Raw genomic sequence first — 19,173 nt, 5'->3', positions numbered from 1 at the left:
AGGAAAATTGTTTTGGGCACCACCAGCTAACTATACCTACCTCCTACTGTGATTTTTTTCCTCGTCTAAAGAACTCCCAAACTGCCAGCTTAACACTTTATGACAGTATGGGGAAGCGAAAGGAGAAGACAGCAAATTTTTCATTAGTGGTTACATGCTTGCTCCAAGCCAAAGCAAAAGGAGCATAAGCCATGAGGACAAGACCCAAGAAGCCCATTATTTTGCTGAGAGAAGAAATGCTAGAAATGTTTAAATAGAAAACTCCAGAGGTTTTAAATTATAATCTGAACTTTGCTGGATATCCACCTAAGGTTAAGAACATGTTTTTAATTCCCTGATAGCATTACTGTCAGAAAATTCTGAAGTCGTATGTTGTTATTAGTCTAAGAGCAAGATTAGAGAATAGTCCGCTTTTGCTGAGCAAAATTCGTCCTGATGTTTTGTTGTTGTTTTTTTTAAAGTGGGGCCAGGGAGAATAAATGCCCTGCTGTGCTCTGGGCACTTTCTTGCTATCATCCAGGAGCACCAAGGACAGAAACAGAGTGACCTAACAAGAATACCTAAGCAAGAATACGCCTTAGAGAGAAGAAATGTATAAGAAAATGCTCAGGTGCCAATGACAGAGAAGTGTGAAAGAAACAGTGGCATGCAAAGGGCCGGTCTGTGGAAAGGAGGTGTGCTGAAGAGCAGATCGGGGTAATTCAGGAAGAGCAGAAACAAAACAGTGCATAGCACATCCTAGGGAGGGCATTATAAACTAGTACTTAAAATAGATATCTTGATTCCTTTGCCTAGAAGAAAAACAGAGTTTAAATCCTCATAGGCACATCAAACTTTACTATAAGCCACTGCTGCCTCTGGCTGTTTGCTCTACTCATCCGCCAACCCTGGCCGTAGCAGGGCCACCGGCAGAGGACACGGTGGCTTGTCAGCTGCTTCGATGCCGTGCCAGCGCCCGAGCTTAAGACAGCAGTGCGGGGCAGGGCGGGGGTGAAGCGAGACGCCCCGCGTTGCTGGGGAGCAGATGGGGAGCTGCAGGTTCTGCTGGGGGCTCGGCGGCCTCCCAGGCAGCTGCTGGGCACGGAGGGCGCCCGCACACGCGGCGGGCTGAAATTCCTCACGTTCCTCCTCCTGCGGCCCTGCCGACACTGAGACGGCAAAAGGGGGTGACTGGAAAATAGGAAGCGCAGACCTCCTGAGACCGTGCTGAAAAAACCAACAGAGGGGCGGTTATATTGCGTATGGCAGCGGTGTTCTGCCCACTTGTGCGGCGCGGTGCGTTCGGGCGCTGAGTGCGTGTGCTCGTGTGCTCACCAGCAGTGAGGCACGCCTGACAACATCACTTTGTGACGCTCAGAAACCACGTTTTATTAGCGAATAACCCCAAATTCACACCGTTATAACTTTATCTCGGCAGGCGGATCCCACACGCCCCAGCACCGCCGGCCCCCCTCAAGCACCCGGCGCCCCCCCCCCCCCACGGGCCCCGGGTGGGGCCGCCCTTCCCCCCCCCGCTCCCTGAGGCGCCTCCGCGGCCGTTACCAGGCCCCGCCCCCTAAGACGTCACACCGCCCTCAACGCCCCCCCGCAAGGCGGCGGAAGCAGCCCCCTCCGCGCATGCGCGGGGCCCTTCCCTTTTCCGGCCGGCGCGCCGCCTCTAAGCCCCGCCCCTCCCGCCCCCGCGCATGCGCCCCGCCGCCCTGCCGGCCCCCCACCCCCCAGCCGCGCACATGTGCTCCCCAGCCCGGCGCATGCGCGCTGCCGCCGCGCTGCCCCCTCCCACCGCCCCCGCTGACGTCACGCGGCGCACGCGCCCTCCCCGCCGGCCCTCCCCACACGGGCGGCGGCGCGTGCGCACAACCCGCCTCCCCCCTTCTCCCGCCCGCCTCCCTCCCGCGGCGGCGCATGCGCGCTGCGCGCCGTCGGTGCGTGGCGTGCGGCGTCGGTGGGGGCGGGTGGGGGCGGGGCGGGTATATATAGAGCGCGGCCGGGGCGGCGGCCTCCCCCTTGTCCCCCGGCCGCCGTCGGTGCTGCGTGCGCAGTGCGTGTGCTCCGGACACCGGGACACGCCGGCCCCGCCGCCGCACCCCCTTTATTACTAAAAAAAAAAAAAAAAAAAAAAAAAAAAATTAAAAAAATTTAAAAAAAATCCAAAAAAAAAAAAAAAATCCTTAAAAAAATCCTAAAAAAATTGCTTAAAAAAAAATACTTAAAAATAACCCGTCCTTCCTTCTGCAACCGGCCGGTTTTGATATAAAAAAAGCCCGGTGAAGCGAAGAGCCCACCCCCCCTCCCGACCCGGACCCGGACCCGGCGCAGCCGAGAGGAGACACGGAGCGAGCCCGAGCCCCGCAGCGCCGAGCCCCGCGCCGCCGCCAGCCGCCGCCCCGCAGCCGTTAAGTTCCGAAGCCGCCGCCTCCTCCGCCGCCTCCCCCCGGCCCTGACGGAGCGCCGGGCCGCCGCGGCCTCCTCGCGTCGCCAGCGCCTTCCCTCCTTCTCCCCGCGTCGGGAGACGGCGGCAGGATGAACCCCAGCGCCCCCAGCTACCCCATGGCGTCCCTCTACGTGGGGGACCTGCACCCCGATGTGACCGAGGCCATGCTCTACGAGAAGTTCAGCCCCGCCGGGCCCATCCTCTCCATCCGCGTCTGCAGGGACATGATCACCCGGCGGTCGCTCGGCTACGCCTATGTCAACTTCCAGCAGCCCGCCGACGGTAAGCCAGTATTTTGTTGTCTGTTTTTATTTTTTATCTCTTTCTTTTTTTTTGGGGGGGGGACACTGGGGGTGCGGGGAGCCATTTTGCCCCCTCCCGCCGGCCCCGGCCGCCGCATCCATTTTCCGGCGGCGCGGGGTGGGGCCGGAGGCCGGTTTTAAGGGGGGGGGAACCCTAAAAAATGAGTTGGGGACGCACGCGGGGACACACGCACACAGACAGGGCTGGAGTTGGCGGCTGACATGCGGCCTGCCTCGTGGCGGCAAAGGGGGGGGAGGCGCTTCCGCGAAGCGGGGTGGAGGGAAAGAATTCATCAAAAAAGCACAAAAAAGGGGCAAAAAGAGCCCCGGGGAACCCCCCCGCAGGCTGCCCCGGCTCGGTGGCTCCTGGGGTGGAGGCGTGGGGGCGGTTGTACCCCGGGTTGTTGGGGCCGAAGGGGGGGGAGGCTGGCTGAGAGGAAGCGCGGTGGTCATGAGCACCTTGTAATAAGTCCGCAGGAGCTGGGTGTGTGTGTGGGAGCGTGATTCACAGGCACAAGGAGGAAGTAGGACGGCCCAGGATCATCGGGAGTCCATGGACGGTCCACTCCAGGCGCAGGCCGAAGCACTGGGGCAGATTTGTCACGTGTAGGGAAGGGGGGGGGGGGGATTATCTGGGCCTCCTCTGCCTGCTTTTTGCCATATCCTGGCCCGGTTGTTTTCGCGCTACAGCCTGACGTCTTGTTTACGAAGTTGCCTTTTTTCTCTGAAACTTGTTTTACGTGTAACGTTCCCATTTCTCTAAAGTTACATCAGCAGAGAAACTTCCTGTGTAGTTCTCACCAAGTCTCTGCGAAGTTTGGCCAACCAGCTCGCTCCTCCGGAGGGTATTTCTGTAAAAGAACCAAATCTGACCGATTTTAAGTTTCGTGGAGACCAATTAAAAGAAAAACAAACTGGCCAGCTAGATCATACTTGATTTCAAGTACAGTTAAGTAAACAGCTTTCCATTATAATGGTTTTTTTTTCTGGCATATGAAAGAGATTTGAGTTACAAACTTTTCAGGCAATTAGATTAACTGGCTTTCAGAGTTGGCTTTAGTACGTAACCATTATCAGATCGGGCTTCTGGTGCACCAGTGTTATCTGTGCGTGAGAAGTAAAAGTTACTGTCTCATCTTTTTAATAAGACATTTCACTTGTTATCAGCTCTCTTACTTCAGAGAGCTTTTAATTTATTCAGACAGCGTTTAGGATGAGAGAATTTAAATGCTTGCCTTACCGTTCTTGCAGTTGATAAAAACAAACTACAGTACAGTTTGCTCCCAAAGAGCAAAATAAGTGGTCAGCACAGTTCAGCACTGTGATGTGATAATGTCAGGGCAGGAGCTGAAGGTAATTCAAATGCTTTTCCTCCTTAGTAATGACAACTCTGCAAGGGTCGGCCTCGCCTTTGTGGTTACCTAAACAACCTTTCCAACCCTACACTTTGTGACTTAGTTTTGTAATTTGCCAGATGGGGGGGGGGGGATAAAAAGAACTTTTTCGGCTGAGCACCAATTGTGTTCAGAGTTTGAGAATGTGCCTTTTAGGAAGATGCTATTACTCCAAACCTGTAAGTATTTTTCTGACGGGGGGATGGAGGTGTCCATATTTGACACCCAGTCCGGTTCAGCTACAAGTATGTCTCGTCGGTGTCAAACAGGCATGGGCACCTCACTGGAAGCACTTGGTTAAAATGCATGTCGATGATACCATGTGATCATACTTCTGCAAGAATTCGATGTTCTTGGCAAATACCTAGAAAGTGTTCGCTGATTTTTTTTGACAGATCGCACTTTCCTGAAACCTTGAAACATTTTCTGGAACTTTGAAATAGCAGCTCTGAGGATAAATGGTTATTGCTGTAGTCATGTTGGTTTCTTTTTAATTCCAAGCTAGGGACCTTTTCTTGGTTTAGCCTAATTCTTACCTACATCTCAGACTATGCTCATTAAACAGCCAGTAACAACTAGCCGGGCTTTTGAAAAGGTCTTTGAAGGTGTGCTTGATGTTACCAGCTGCCTGTAAACCAGGGATCTCAAAGCTCTTCCGAAAAGTAATTAGGCCTGGTGACACACTTGTGAGGTATGCTCACATTTCATAGCTGTGACTTCTCTGAATTTGAGTCATTGTCCGGAGTAAAGCCCGAGCAATCTTTTTTTAATCGCTAAACTAGCCTTATCCTTGAGTAATCAGAAACTGCAGTTTTCCCGTCAGTTTCTTTTCAGTGGCTGTTTCCAGAGGTTTATTATCCTGTAGCTATTCCAGTGTAGGTTTAGCACTGAGTGTGTATTCTGTATGATTCTGAAGTTGCTGCGAAAGTTGACCGGCCAGTTGCTCGTGACTAAAATGGGAACCAGTGACTCATACAATAAAAGCTCTGGCAGAATCAGCAAAAGTATAGCATGGGTAGGTGTGTCCTCCTGGTAACAAGTTAACTACTGGATTGAATTGTCCCCCTGCAAACTAGTGCAAGGGTTCCTATGGCAAGCAGCTGTAGCGTGATAAAAGTGAGCCAATTTTACTGCTTACAAATTTTTCAGAGTAGCAGCTTATACCTAGGAAAGTATGTAAAGTATTCTGGTAATCTTTTAAAGTATATGGTGGCATGACAATGTGGTGCTGGTTAAGCTGAAATCTACATATTTCTTGTACTTCCACTCCACAGAAAAGATGAGGATGGTTTCTCTGCTGTCCTTGTCCTTACAGAGAAATTGTATCAGCCTAAGATACGTGCTCACTGTCAGTTCGGTTTGCAAAGGCTGGTGTGGAATCGGCCACCAGCAATTGCTTCAGATCAGACATTTGGGAAGCATGTCCACGAGCACACATTCCTGAGGAGTTTCAGGATTATTCTAGAAGCAATTAGCATGAATTAGAAAAGCCTCTTTTCTAGTAAAAGCAGGCCCTGTTGCTACTACTGGAAATAATGAACTGTTTATTACTGGCACTTTTGCTGGTGCTGGCAGTAATAATTTTAATGACTTCCAGGGCAATCCCAGAGTGTTAGATGTTTCTACCGCAGCAAGCCTGATATCCACAACTTGTTCTGTTCGGCCAGCAGGTTTTTTTTAGTAATTTGGTGTTCTAGTACTCCTTGTTTCTAATTACCAGTAACTAAGCTGGCTCCTTCTCTCCTGCTTGATTAATACTGGAGTTTGTGAGAGCTTTGTTACTTACACAAAAGATTGGCAGGGCTTATATTTTTGTGGCTTCAGCTCTGAATCAGTTGTTGACTGTTGTGGGACTGTAGTAGTAGTTTCAGTAGATGATTTTTAACAAGAAAATGACTTTTACCTGTCTATCTAGTTAACCTCTACAGATGTCTGTCCTCAAATCCATTTGTAATCTGAAAACACGGCACTAAAGGAGATGACATGGTGTATTAGCTGAACGGAGGCCAACTGCACATTTTCTTTGGCCATAATAACCAGCAGCATAGCCAAATACATAAGCAGCACTAAAAGGAGAATCAAAAAATTTTGTTTGGGTTTGGCAACGTGGTTGGCCTTTGGCCCTTCTCCTGGGAAAGACAAATAAGTGACATGGTTATTGTTTCTAAACTAACACTAAATGATTCGGTCTTGTTAACGTCGCTTTGCCCTGCTGTATGCAGAGAGCAGTGAAATGAATTGGTACCAATGGCTGTGACCTCAGGGATTTATTGGGGCTTTTTTCAGTGTTCTTCCAGACAGACAGGAACAAAACTGTAAAGGAGCTAGTGTTAAAGGAGTTAGTGTGGGAGATCATGTCTGCCATAATTTAGAGCTGTCTCTCTTTCTTGCTTGAATATATTGTTGACTTAAAACATCATAGGCATGTCTTGTTGCTTTGAAGAGACATGAAAACTGAGGACGTCTTGACACTTCCCTGTCTAAATATACTGAGGTCTTAAATTCAGGCTTTGAAAAGTTAGTTATGGAGTTCTACTGGAAAAACTGCTCCTCTGGAGTCACAAAACCTTACATTAGTTCCTTTTGCTGTTTTAATGCTTGCTCCTTCTTTGACCTCATATGTATTTCATCATGAGCTTTTAATATATATTATTTGAGATTTTTTTAAGTAAAGTACTATTTTTACTTCTCTTTCAACTATACCTCAGCCTAGAAGTCCACTGCAGATGTGTTTGGTTTTTTTTTTTTGTTTTGTTATTTTGTTTTTTTGGTCACTGAAGTGTTGTCTTGAGAAGCTGCTTGAACTGCACCTGGCTCAGTTGCAAAGCAGTTTGTCAGTTTAGGGCTGCTGCTGTCTTAGAAGTTGGTATGTAAATATTTGCAGAAGGACTAGTATGGGCACAAGTTGTACCCCTAAAGCATTTTTGATACACTATGGTCAGCTGCTGTTGTACAAATGTTAAAACCTTTCCTCCTGGGGAATAGGTCATCATTGCCACCAGTTGATAGACTTTCTCCTGTCCAGGTGCCATTTTTTCATGGTGAGGTACAATCACTTGGGCTACTGGGATTTCTACTGCTTATTCATCTCACCTATGCTCCTTCCTGTTTATTCAGCACAGCTTTTGCTGAGGAGTTTTTGCTGGTTTTTACTTGGAGAAAAGAGGGAGGAGGGGTTTTTTTACATTGGAAGTTTGGATTTACATCTTGGTGGTTATGATACTAGACTTAAAAAAAGCTAAAAATTTTTGAAGAACTGTATTCAAAATGCTGGTTTTGCACTTAATAAAGCAACTTTAGAGTCTCCTACTAACTCCATGATGTCTTTCCAGCTGAACGAGCTTTGGATACCATGAACTTTGATGTCATTAAAGGCAAACCAGTGCGCATCATGTGGTCTCAGCGCGATCCATCTCTACGCAAAAGCGGTGTAGGAAACATCTTCATCAAAAACTTGGACAAATCAATTGATAACAAAGCTTTGTATGACACATTCTCTGCTTTTGGAAACATCCTTTCTTGTAAGGTTAGTGCGAAGTTATGGGTGCATTTAATGGTTTGGCATTTAGAGGGGGGGAAAATACATGCTGGAAGCATTCCATGGCTATTACAGCAAAGTTTTTCTTTAATAGGTGGTATGTGATGAAAATGGATCCAAGGGTTATGGATTCGTACATTTTGAGACACAAGAAGCTGCAGAAAGAGCTATTGAAAAAATGAATGGTATGCTGCTTAATGACCGCAAAGTGTAAGTACATAAATACACAGTTGTAGATCAGCAGACTGAAACTCTATTTAAAGTAGACATGGACTTAGAGCTTACCTAGAAAAGGCAGGTTGTTCTAAATATTTCCAATCGGAAATGATTTAGAATTTTTGTGCTAGGAATACTACAAACTGTGTTACCTACCTATTCTAACAGCAGAATGTTCAGAGAACTCTGCTAGTGCACTTCAGGAAAGAAAAAAGTTGTATTGTCTTAAGTCAGTGCTGTAATGAGGGTTTGGGAACTTCTCTTTTCTGATTTTACTGGTCTCAGATAAAGTACAACGCTTACTAAAGTTGTGTGATTGGGTATGTTACTGTTTTTGAGTGAATCTTAGAGTGCTGAAGCTACTAAATCTTGAATAATGGTCTGATTATACTGAATGTTCTTAATGTCTGTTAATAGACATATCTGGGGAACAGGAGTAGAAAATAAAACTTAGGAAAACAAGGGTTAAAAAATCAACTGTTCTATAGGGGAAAAAAAGATCTTTGGGCAATTGGTTAGTGATGGCTAGGTGGGGGGGGTGAGTGTGCCTACAGCTGTTCTTAAGGGATCATTATGGTATTTGGTATAGTTGCAAAAGAATAGCTCTGTAAATACTTCAGTGGCTTTGGAAAAAAGGATAACAGAAATCAGCATCAGCTTACCCTTGTGGATTATTTTTACATGGGTGGATCAAGCCATGTACAGGGAGAACCCATCTTTGAAACTTTGGTTTTCCCTCTTGCTCTGTGCTTGGCTGGCATACTGTGGATGTTTTTAGTTGGCTTGCTCTTTATATAACCTTTTTAAATCAGTAAAAATGTCAGCATATAGTCATAAACCACAGTATTTACATAAACTTTGTTTAATAAAATGCATCATAAAAGCTAGTTTTGCTTTGAATTTTTATTCAAGGTATGTTTTTAAAAGTTAAAATACTCAGCTCACTGTCAAAATCTGCTGAACACATAGCTGAACAATATTGTTCTTATCCTTGGTTGCTACAAATCTGGTGAAGTTGTCGGTATTGACGAAAACATTGATCTACTGTATGCTGCATTATTGAATTGGTTAGATTTGGAACTATGAAGTTCAGATAATGATTGGGTATTAGAGAATAAAAGTCTGTAACCAGAAATCAGGTTATCTCGTACTCCTGTAACTTCTGTACTAGAGGAGTTCATTGGATTGCAGAGTGTTGTATTCAGCCTCTGTTCTTTCTCTGCCAGTGTGAGCTGACCTTTAGTGTTCCTGGCCAACTTGTGATGATATTTGACTACAGAGCAAGTTGCACTATTTATTTCTCCATGCCTATTCAGAGAGGTGGGGGAAAACAAGGGTTTGCTTTGATATAGCCTGGAAAGGTGTATAAGGGTATATAGAAGGTTAGTTAAATAGCCCTTGCTTAAAAGTTAAGGTTGGAGAATGGTAACTGTTTTAAGGCTGCCAAGTTTTTAGTATGACAGATTATGCTGGTAACTAGAATTTCAGTTTACTTAGTACTCTTTCCCATTGTCCACGTGTCTCCTGATGTCAAAGGCTGCCCAGGAGCAAACGATATTGCCAATAGTTTGAAAGTGTTTTTATGCTAGTCATTGTGATAAGCACACTAATACAGAAAAGGATAGTAAAATTGTTTATCTGATACTTTTATTTGGAATATTTTACTTAAAGAATTTCATACCTGTAATGAATAATGAGACTAAGAATAAAGTATGCCAGATGACTAATGCAAGTCTGTCAAGGTGTTAAAATTTACTTTAATCTATTCTATTTTGTTCTCCTGAAACTAGATTCGTTGGAAGGTTTAAATCTCGTAAGGAACGCGAGGCAGAGCTTGGAGCCAGAGCAAAGGAATTCACCAATGTTTACATCAAGAATTTTGGAGAAGACATGGATGATGAGAGACTTAAGGAACTCTTTGGCAAGTTTGGTAATGTCTTACGCTTTGAGTTTATATAAACACCAGTGAACTTCAGCTCTTACAGCTGGATGGTGCTTTATAATGGGAGGAATCAGATGGCTGTCTGAAGTTTTTATTTTAAAACTATGGAAAACTTAGTACTTCACTACATTTTGAATTTGTAATTGTAATTATATCCAGTAAAGCATTTTAAATTGCCATAAAAGAATATATAATCCTCCTATCAGAATTGTTTGATAATTTGAAAACAGTGTCTAGTCTTTTTAATATGTTTTGCAACCTCTTTAAGCTGTAAATAGAAGTGTTTTCTGTTCTAGTACAGGTTGATGTTACAAGTTCTGTACAGGAAGCCTGACAAATGAGTTTCCTTTAGCTTTTTCACTTTGCAGACTTAGCTTTATTCAAGGTATCTCTGTTTTCATTATTTGGTTACATTGTGGTGGTTTCCTTACGCTGAATTTATGAGGAACTTTGCCATTGGCAAGCTGTTCAGTTCTGTCTTGACCCTCATTTATGCTCAGGGCAGAGTTATAGTAGGCATATGTATATGTGATGTGTCACCATCGAGTTAGGAAGTGGCACAGTTCCTTTATCCAGTTGGATTCTTACATTGGTTTATAGGCCATATCTGTTGTCTTCAGCCTCGTGGCTTTTTATGTTGTATTTTCTCCTGTGCTTTGCTGTTCTCCACTGGATATCATGCAAACGAAGGGAGAGCCTTGTGATATATCCTATCGGAACAGTATAGCAGCATTCACAGGAAATTCCACTAGTATGTTTGTGGATGAAATGGTAGCAAATTTAGCTAATGTCTCTCTAAATTGAGTCTGAACCACAAATTTTCAAAGCTTTGAAACAGCTGAGCTGGGATCCTTTCACCAGGCCAAGAGGTGTGAAGCACATAGCTAATAGAAGGGCCTCCCCTCCAGATTTCGATACCTGTTTGAAAGGACAGAAGTGCTAATGCTTCTTAAACATCAGGGGTTTCCTCCATTAAAATTACTTCACTTTGAAGTTAAATTCCTACCCCATTTTGGCTGAAAGTACAGTAGTTAAGAAATTCTGCATGGCAGACATCAACCATAAAGGCTATAGCTTGGCATAGGGGCAAATCAGCAATTTTATACTAATGGATGGTGTTTGCTAGATCCTATAATTGGTGCAGGAGTCTTTTGTAGTATAAATGAAGAAACTAAATATTAAAACTTCTGAACAGTGTTCAAGATGTGAAGAGAATATGCTCTGTATACACCACATAAAGTATTTCATTCTCTTTTTAGGTCCTGCCTTAAGTGTGAAAGTTATGACTGATGAGAGTGGAAAATCCAAAGGCTTCGGCTTCGTTAGTTTTGAAAGACATGAAGATGCCCAAAAAGTAAGGTTCTGTACTTCATGTTAGGAATTCTGTAACCTGAGACTCAATAAGTTTCATTGAATGCTTTGGAATCTTGTGAATGCATTAAGGGTTTTTAATTAGTCAAGAATGCTGCAAAAGCAGGTATCTTCTTCGTAAATGACTGAACATAGTTACTCTCATTTAAAATGCTTTCTTTTGAGGAAATGTCAGTTGATTTGAAGAGCCTATTAAGTTAAGATACTCAGAGAAAGGCCCTGTTGTAGTTGGGCTTGAAGGTTTTGATGAGATTTGGATTCCTTCATGCTGGGCAACATGCAAGCATTGTAAATTATTACATCCCTGCAAAACCCAGATGAATCATTGGATCCAATTTGGTTGCACAAAGCATTTGTGCAACTGCAAAGCAGAAAGGATGGAGGTTTTGAACTTCAGGACTGCAAAGTCAGCAGGAAAGCTATTAGTTTTATAGAGTATGTTTGGCATAGCTGTAAGAAAATAGCCTTGTGATTTCGCTTTTACCTTGAAAAGTAACTATGGAACAAGGGTCCTATTAAGTTGTGTGTATGTCTATAACATACCAGTGTGCTGTATAATTCATTGGCAGCTGTTGCTTTGATGTGTCAGTTCGCTGTGGCAGGAAGGACATAGCATCAGGAGAAAAAAGCAGCACAGAGCAGATTGGGGCACCAAATGAAGTTTGCTTTTCAAAAAGCATTTCTGTGATTTCTCAGTAGTGCAAGTGCACAAGCAAAAAAATCTGGAACAAATCTTGTCTTAAATGTACATTTTTCTCAGTCTTCCATACGTTCATAATGAACTGCTTCTCTCACAGTAGTCAGGATCACACATGGTGTATTTCAAATAACTTAGAATACCAATACCTCAGTAAATGTGATTTTTATATTTGAATTACTTTTTTATATGCCTGGAAAACACTAAAATATAAACTACTACTAACCTCTTGTTTATTAATGAAGGCTGTAGATGAGATGAATGGGAAAGAGCTCAATGGGAAACAAATCTATGTTGGCCGGGCTCAGAAAAAAGTGGAAAGACAGACGGAGCTGAAGCGTAAATTTGAGCAAATGAAGCAGGACAGGATCACCAGATATCAGGTTCGCTTTCAATTCATGAAGACTACCTCTATTTTTAGATCTATGCAAGTAATTTGCTTTTAAAAATAACTTTATTTTTTTTTAGGGTGTAAACCTTTACGTGAAAAATCTTGATGATGGCATTGATGATGAACGCCTTCGAAAAGAATTCTCCCCATTTGGTACAATCACTAGTGCAAAGGTAAAGTTTGTAGATTGCACTTACCCTTTTGTTGGTGAATGATGATCCTTCACTAAGGAAGAGCAATTTATTTCCTTGACTAACAGAAATGTGACCCAGTCACCTATCAGTGCTACTGCCACATATACATGGGCTTCTGCTTTCTTGAGTTTTGTAAATCTCAGATGAAATACGTCATGCTGTTGTCCTTTCCTGACTTAAACTCTGCATGAGTTTGAGGAAAAAATACATCTTTTCATTGCAATGTTATGCTCAGTGTTACTTCACTGAGATTTTCATCTGTATTCACTGAAGAAATAGCTTGTTCAGCAGCGATAGTCCTTTTTTTATAAATCATTCAGTAAGACAAACCTGTGGTGTCACTTGTATAGTAAGCTGAAAAAGGAAACTCGTGCAAGTTGAATAGGGATAGACATAACATTCTCTTGTTTAAAAACTGTGCTTTGTACTTGGCAGGTCATGATGGAAGGTGGGCGCAGCAAAGGATTTGGGTTTGTATGCTTTTCATCACCAGAAGAAGCCACCAAAGCTGTCACAGAGATGAATGGTAGAATTGTGGCTACAAAACCATTGTATGTAGCTCTAGCACAGCGTAAAGAAGAACGCCAAGCCCATCTCACCAACCAGTATATGCAGAGAATGGCAAGTGTGAGAGCAGTACCTAATCCTGTAATCAACCCCTACCAGCCAGCACCTCCTTCAGGTTACTTCATGGCAGCTATCCCACAGGTATGTATAGAGATAAGTAACTTAATGTTTAGTACCATGTATGGAATCTGTTTAGATTTAAGAGAAAATAAAAAAATTAGGATGTGTTCATAACTTCAGCATAGCAGAAAGGTGATGGACTGTTCAGTATGCCCTCAGAAGATAACAAAAGTACATGTTTTTGCATTTGACAGACTCAGAACCGTGCTGCATACTATCCTACTAATCAACTTGCTCAACTTGCTAGACCTAGTCCTCGCTGGACTGCTCAGGGTGCCAGACCTCATCGTAAGTCACTTCTCTACTTCTCCAGCGATTTGGTAAACTTGATAGCTTGCACCTTTGAAATTTTACATACATTTTCATGGTATTACAGTCTTAGCTATGTTATGATATTCCTTCTGCACTCTCCTCACCATGCAGTGTTTCGGTGTGTAATGTAAGATACCTTTCCTAAAACAGCATTCCAGAACATGCCTGGTGCTATCCGCCCAGCAGCGCCCAGACCACCATTTAGTACCATGAGACCGGCTTCTTCACAAGTTCCACGAGTCATGTCAACACAGCGTGTTGGTGAGTTCCACTTATAAAAACTTACACTTAAAATATAAAACCTTTTTGTTTAATTTTGCTGGTTCAGAATCTCTCAAACAAAATCAGTGTCATACGTGGTACTGCTTCTCCTTTTCTAGCTCTGACTAGATTGGTAAGCCAGTATCACCTTTTACTAGTTGCTTAAATTACTGTCCCAGCAAAGAATGAAAATCAGACTCCAGATGTGGTCCCATCTCTAGCATTGAACAGTTCTTCCTTTGTTTTGATAGTGTTGTACTGAGAGCTTTTACCAATCTCAGCATGGCAGTTTAATAAGTTGCATGTAAAAATGCTGAGATGATCCAATTTTAGCTCTTAACTATCTGTAATAGAACATTGTGAGCTGCTATCGTGCAGAATCTACACATCATTGAATGAACCAGAATGGACTGTAATGGAGTCTTAACTGAGAACATACTAGGTGGTGGTTTTTAGCCATTTACTTCACGAGAGTATCCTTTTCTTTAGATGACTGACAATGTGTGCACTCAGGAAATCATGTCCTTTGAGGGTGGGATGAAACTACATAATCAAAAGCGAGCATGTTAAAAAAAAAAAGTGAGATGACTAGAGAGTAACAACCAGAAGATTTCTAGATTTGAGCCTTCAGATGGGGACCAGTGATGTGACAGTATGACTGAGATGAGTCTATAATGCAATACCTAAATTATGTTTGGTTTTGGTTGCTTTAACTTTTGTCCAGTGTATGCCAAATTAAAAATGGAACTGTTCATAAACAGAATTGTTGTCTTTTCAGCTAATACATCAACACAAACAATGGGTCCACGTCCTGCAGCAGCAGCTACTGCAGCTACTCCTGCTGTACGCACAGTACCACAATACAAATATGCTGCAGGTGTTCGCAACCCTCAGCAGCATCTTAATACACAGCCACAGGTTGCTATGCAGCAGGTATGTAATTTTAGGAACTGGTCATGCTTTTGCTGTTGGTTATTTTTTTTTCAGATGAAAGGCAGAGATGCCTCTAATCATAAGATTAAGAGTTTCCTTTGTTATTGTAGAATTCAGGCTCTGCATTATGGCACCAGTTTACAGCCTTGGGGCTTTAAGTGTATTTCAAGTTCACCTGGGATGGGATGGGATCCTATGTTGCTTCATATTTTCCAGTTGCTTGATACCTTAGCCTGAGTTTTCAGTGTTTGCTCCACAGTGGAGTGGTTGGTGCTAATCTCCAGCATCACTCAGCCCTAACACTACTTGATTAAATTGACTTGATAGTTATTTTTTCAAGGTTTCTGACAGTGTAGGCATTGTTTATGCTGAGTTGTAGTGCAGTAGATATTTGAAGCTGCATGTAATTATAAAATAGAATTTAATTTTGAAATGGTGTAATATTAATTTGCAGCCTGCTGTCCATGTGCAAGGTCAGGAACCATTGACTGCTTCCATGTTGGCTTCTGCCCCACCACAAGAACAAAAGCAGATGTTAGGTATGTACATGGTCTCTCTGCTGATGCCTTGTAGTGGAAGACCACTCAAGAGTACTCTAAAATGCAGAATAAATGGTTTTAGGAGTAGAACAAGGAGGAAGTTGTTGCCCTTTTCCCTTGAATCTAAGCTGTGTTCGTCAGATGAGATCTGTGACTCCTGATAACTTTTTTTCTAGGTGAACGTCTATTTCCTCTTATTCAAAGCATGCACCCTACTCTGGCGGGTAAGATCACTGGTATGCTGTTGGAGATTGACAACTCTGAACTCCTTCACATGCTCGAGTCTCCTGAATCTCTTCGTTCGAAGGTGGGTAGGCCTTTGCTTCCTGCTAACTTCATAAGCAATTAAATCTACCCTGATTGAACAGGTATTTGTGCTGGCATGGTGGAGTAGTGGCAATGCAATGTTGGCCAGGGGTGACAAGTTGGAATATTCTGTTTTGGTGGGTGGCAGTGACTTACCTTAGCATGAACTGGAACTAATGTTAACTTTTTCTTGATAATAATACAGGTATTGTTTGTATGTATAATTTAAACCACTTCATAAACTTAAAAATAATGAAGCTTCCCTCTGTTATTTCTTTTTTTATTTCCCAGGTTGATGAAGCTGTAGCCGTACTACAAGCCCACCAAGCTAAAGAGGCTGCTCAAAAGGCAGTTAATAACCCCACTGGGGTTCCAAGTGTTTAATAAGTAAGTTTTCTGAGGAATGCAGCTTTATAGGGTGAGTAGGGCGATAGTCCTTAGTCCATGGCCTTACAAGCAGTATGTTTCTAGGCTCAGTATCATTTGCAGCCATGGAAAGTAGAAGCTGCGGTCATGGTGGTAGGATAGTTTTGTGCTCTATACTCCTTGTCCAGTTCCACTCTTGGTTAGCAAATGCTACCAACACTTCATCGTGCATATTTAGCTGGAATTAGAGCATTGACTAGCAGCATATTTAGCTGGTACTAGTTCTCAAAAGTGAGAAGTTTTGTCAAATGTTGCTGTTCATACTGTTCAAGAGGAACTTCTGCAAATTGTGGAGGAAGTAAGCTTAAATGGTACGAAGCCCTACTGTTCCTTATGTGTTCCTTAATGGCAGTTAAAATACTGATTATCTTGATAATTTTTTCTGAGTGGTTAGTATCTTAATTTTGCATGACAGGAAGAGGCAAAAGGTGTTACCTTTACAGTTTCAAAAGTGGAAAAATGTTGTGGAGTTGGGGATAATGTAGGTGTTTATTCCCCATTCAGTCCTGTTAGGTTTTGCCTGTATGTGACCTTTTCATGTTTATAACTATCAGCTGAAAAGGCCTGCTTTTAAATTTGATCACTCAAAATCTTCATTTTTCTTGGTCTCCTTTCTGTAGGCATGAAATGGTCTTCTGGAGGCAGAATGAGTCATGCTTTTTCCATGCTTTTTTCCTTTCTTTGTTGCTCGTGACACTTTCACACTGGAGATTAAAAAGTGTTGAATAGTTGTCTGGCCTAAACTAAGCTGCCCAAACCTTTAGAACATTACTCCTTGTGTTCCATGATGTTAGTAATTGGAATTTGAAAATACTGTTACTGTAATGGTTTGAGCTGTGGTATGCTGACCTTAGAGTAGAGGTCTCTGCTCTGCAATCAGGCTACAGTAACAAAGTCTTGTGCCTAGCCCTTGTCCAAGGCTGGGCTGTGCAGAGTACTGTTTAGTTCTAGACTTCGTTCTATCTTTCAAATGATTACAGACTTGAGGTACTTATGTATCTCTAAAAAGTGGGATATCTGCCTCTATGATACCCTGCTTGTAAAGAACTTTGTACTTTCACAATATTGATCATACCAAAGTATTATCAGGCTTACAGTTGCAGAAAGCGAGGTGCTGCTTTGATTTTAATACCTAACAGCATTGTTTTTGTTTACAGAAAGATCCGGGAACTACAATCTAGAACTTCGCTTCACCGAAGAAAAAAAAATCTAAACATGGAAAAACTATTAAATATTGAGAAAAACATTGCAAAATATAAAATAAATAAAAAAAGGAAAGGAAACTTTGAAGCTTATGTACAGAGCAATGCCGGGGCTAGTAAAACAAGTGCTAGTCCTAGATTACTTATTGATTTAAAATTAAAAAAAAATAGTAAAATAAAAAATACAAATTAATGTTTTATAAACCCGGGGGAAAAAGAATTTTCAGCACAGTAAAAAAAATTTAAAGCATTCCTTTCTTTAATTTTGTAATTCTTTACTGTGGAAAAGCTCAGAGTATCACCACTGTTTTAGTTGACAGTGAGAATTGATAGCTGAGCAAAGAAACGTAATTTGGATTATAAAATTCTTGGTTTAATAAAAATTCCTTAAACACTGATTTACTTGTCATAGTTTTTGTACAGTGTCCTTCTGATATGGTAGCGTTTCAGAATATAGAGCTAGAATCCAACTTCAGTATGTTTTAGCAGTTTGGCAGGTTAGCCTATGTTTAGCCACCTGTTACTGGTAATACAAACTTAGGCTTTAAACAAAAAGAGCAGATAAATCCAAATCCTTCATAGCATGATGTCTGGGCTCTTGACAGTGTCTAAGTGGAAGTAGCCCTTTAAATGTTGCGCCTTGGTGGAGGGAAGAATCTCCATACATGTTGCCTGCTGTTTCTTTGGACTTAACACTGACCATGATAACTTCTCTGTGGCTGAGATGGAGGCAGAGTAGAATGGATACAGGTGAATGAACAAGGATTGTCTGCAACAGTGCTGTAAGGTTACGTTATTGGGAAGGTACAAACACAAGGCTTCCTCGAACAATAATGTTCAAGTGGCAATGTATTAAAGTGCGTATTAACCAAAAGATCATTGCAGAGTAGAAGTCCTGTGGACAGGACTGCTTAATCCTGCCTTGAAATAGCTAACACTGTGTTCCTTAACACAAGGGAAAGGCTACTGGTTAATTTTAGCTTTGCTATATTTTGCCTTTTTTCAAATATGGTGAACAAATCCTTTGTCAAAGGCAACTTCAACAGCTAGCAAAAGATCTCTTCATTAACTTCCTGTACAGTGAGCTTACACAAAACTTGTTTTAAATGAAATTTGTGAATGGTGAAATAATACTAGCAACTCCGCTGGCTCAAGGAATCTGTTATCTTCTTGGTTCATCCTTATAATTTTAAAAATTGAATGCAAGGGGAGTTCTGTATTGGTCTCAATCTGATCTGTTGCATAATAGCAAAGAAGGAAATGTGTCTCCAGTTGGAGGCCCGTTGCTCATGGGTGTCCCCCAGGGCTCAGCGTTGGAGCCAGTTCTCTTCACTATCCTTTCCAGTGATCTGTTCAAGGGGATCAAGTGCACCCTCAGTAAGTTTGCAGATGACTCCAAGTTGGGCCGGAGTGTTGTCTGCTTGATGGTAGGAGGGCTCTGGATAGGCTGGATTGGTGGGCTGAAGCCAACTGCATGAAGTTCAACAAAGTGAGTGCCAGGTCCTGCACCTGGAGCACAACAACGCCATGCAATGCTACAGGCTGGGGAAGAGTGGTTGGAAAGCTGCCTTGTGAAAAGGACCTGGGGGTCGATATCCAGCTGAATGTGAGCCAGCAGTGTGCTCAGGTCAAGAAGGCCAACAGCATCCTGGCCAGCAGACCAGGGAGATGATCGTCCCCCTGTAGTCCGCTCGGGTGAGCCCACACCTCAAATGCTGTGTTCAGTTTTGGGCCCCTCACTACAAGAAGGACATCAAGGTGCTGGAGTGTGTCCAGAGAAGGAAGGACAAGAAAGCTGATGAAAAGGGTCTAGAAAGCAAGTCCTGTGAGGAGTGGCTGAGGGAATTGAGGTTGGTTAGCTTGGAGAAAAAGGAGGCTTGGAGAGACATGATCACACTACAATTACCGTAAAGGAGGGTGTAGTGAGGCGGGGGTTGGTCTCTTCTCCCAAGCACCGAGTGATAAGGCCAGAAGAAATGGCCTCAAGTGGTGCCAGGGGAGGTTTAGGTTGAATATTAGGAGAAATGT

At 42.9% G+C, this 19,173-nt stretch overlaps 1 protein-coding gene across 2 annotated transcripts; it reads left to right on the top strand.

The window, feature by feature from the left end:
• Positions 1–2,394: 2,394 nt before the first annotated feature.
• On the top strand, positions 2,395–17,543 carry PABPC1 (poly(A) binding protein cytoplasmic 1). 2 transcript variants are annotated; one of them, XM_035316214.1, is made up of 15 exons: positions 2,395–2,716; positions 7,463–7,656; positions 7,763–7,878; positions 9,675–9,805; positions 11,086–11,180; positions 12,140–12,277; positions 12,363–12,458; positions 12,915–13,187; positions 13,361–13,454; positions 13,629–13,739; positions 14,518–14,672; positions 15,127–15,211; positions 15,388–15,518; positions 15,809–15,904; positions 17,101–17,543. In XM_035316214.1, exons 1-14 carry the CDS (start codon positions 2,524–2,526, stop codon positions 15,899–15,901), a joined length of 1,905 nt encoding a protein of 634 aa, XP_035172105.1. In that variant the 5' UTR covers positions 2,395–2,523; the 3' UTR covers positions 15,902–15,904; positions 17,101–17,543. The 2 variants fall into 2 exon arrangements, with proteins under 2 accessions (XP_035172105.1, XP_035172104.1); XM_035316213.1 differs by having other exon boundaries at positions 2,396–2,716; positions 9,675–9,814.
• Positions 17,544–19,173: the final 1,630 nt, after the last annotated feature.

The sequence above is a fragment of the Oxyura jamaicensis genome, chromosome 2, assembly GCF_011077185.1.
Source record: "Oxyura jamaicensis isolate SHBP4307 breed ruddy duck chromosome 2, BPBGC_Ojam_1.0, whole genome shotgun sequence".
Lineage (NCBI taxonomy): Eukaryota > Metazoa > Chordata > Aves > Anseriformes > Anatidae > Oxyura > Oxyura jamaicensis.
Note: the sequence above shows the minus strand (reverse complement) of the source record. Positions and strands in the feature narration are given on the sequence as shown.

What these genes read in the sequence shown, in the direction of transcription:
- PABPC1 (XM_035316213.1), top strand. Translation starts at nt 2,524, where the DNA reads ATGAACCCCAGCGCCCCCAGCTACCCCATGGCGTCCCTCTACGTGGGG. An exon ending in CTGCTTAATGACCGCAAAGT is followed by an intron (nt 7,879 to 9,674) that starts GTAAGTACATAA and finishes TCCTGAAACTAG; the next exon opens with ATTCGTTGGAAGGTTTAAAT. An exon ending in ACAGGATCACCAGATATCAG is followed by an intron (nt 12,278 to 12,362) that starts GTTCGCTTTCAA and finishes ATTTTTTTTTAG; the next exon opens with GGTGTAAACCTTTACGTGAA.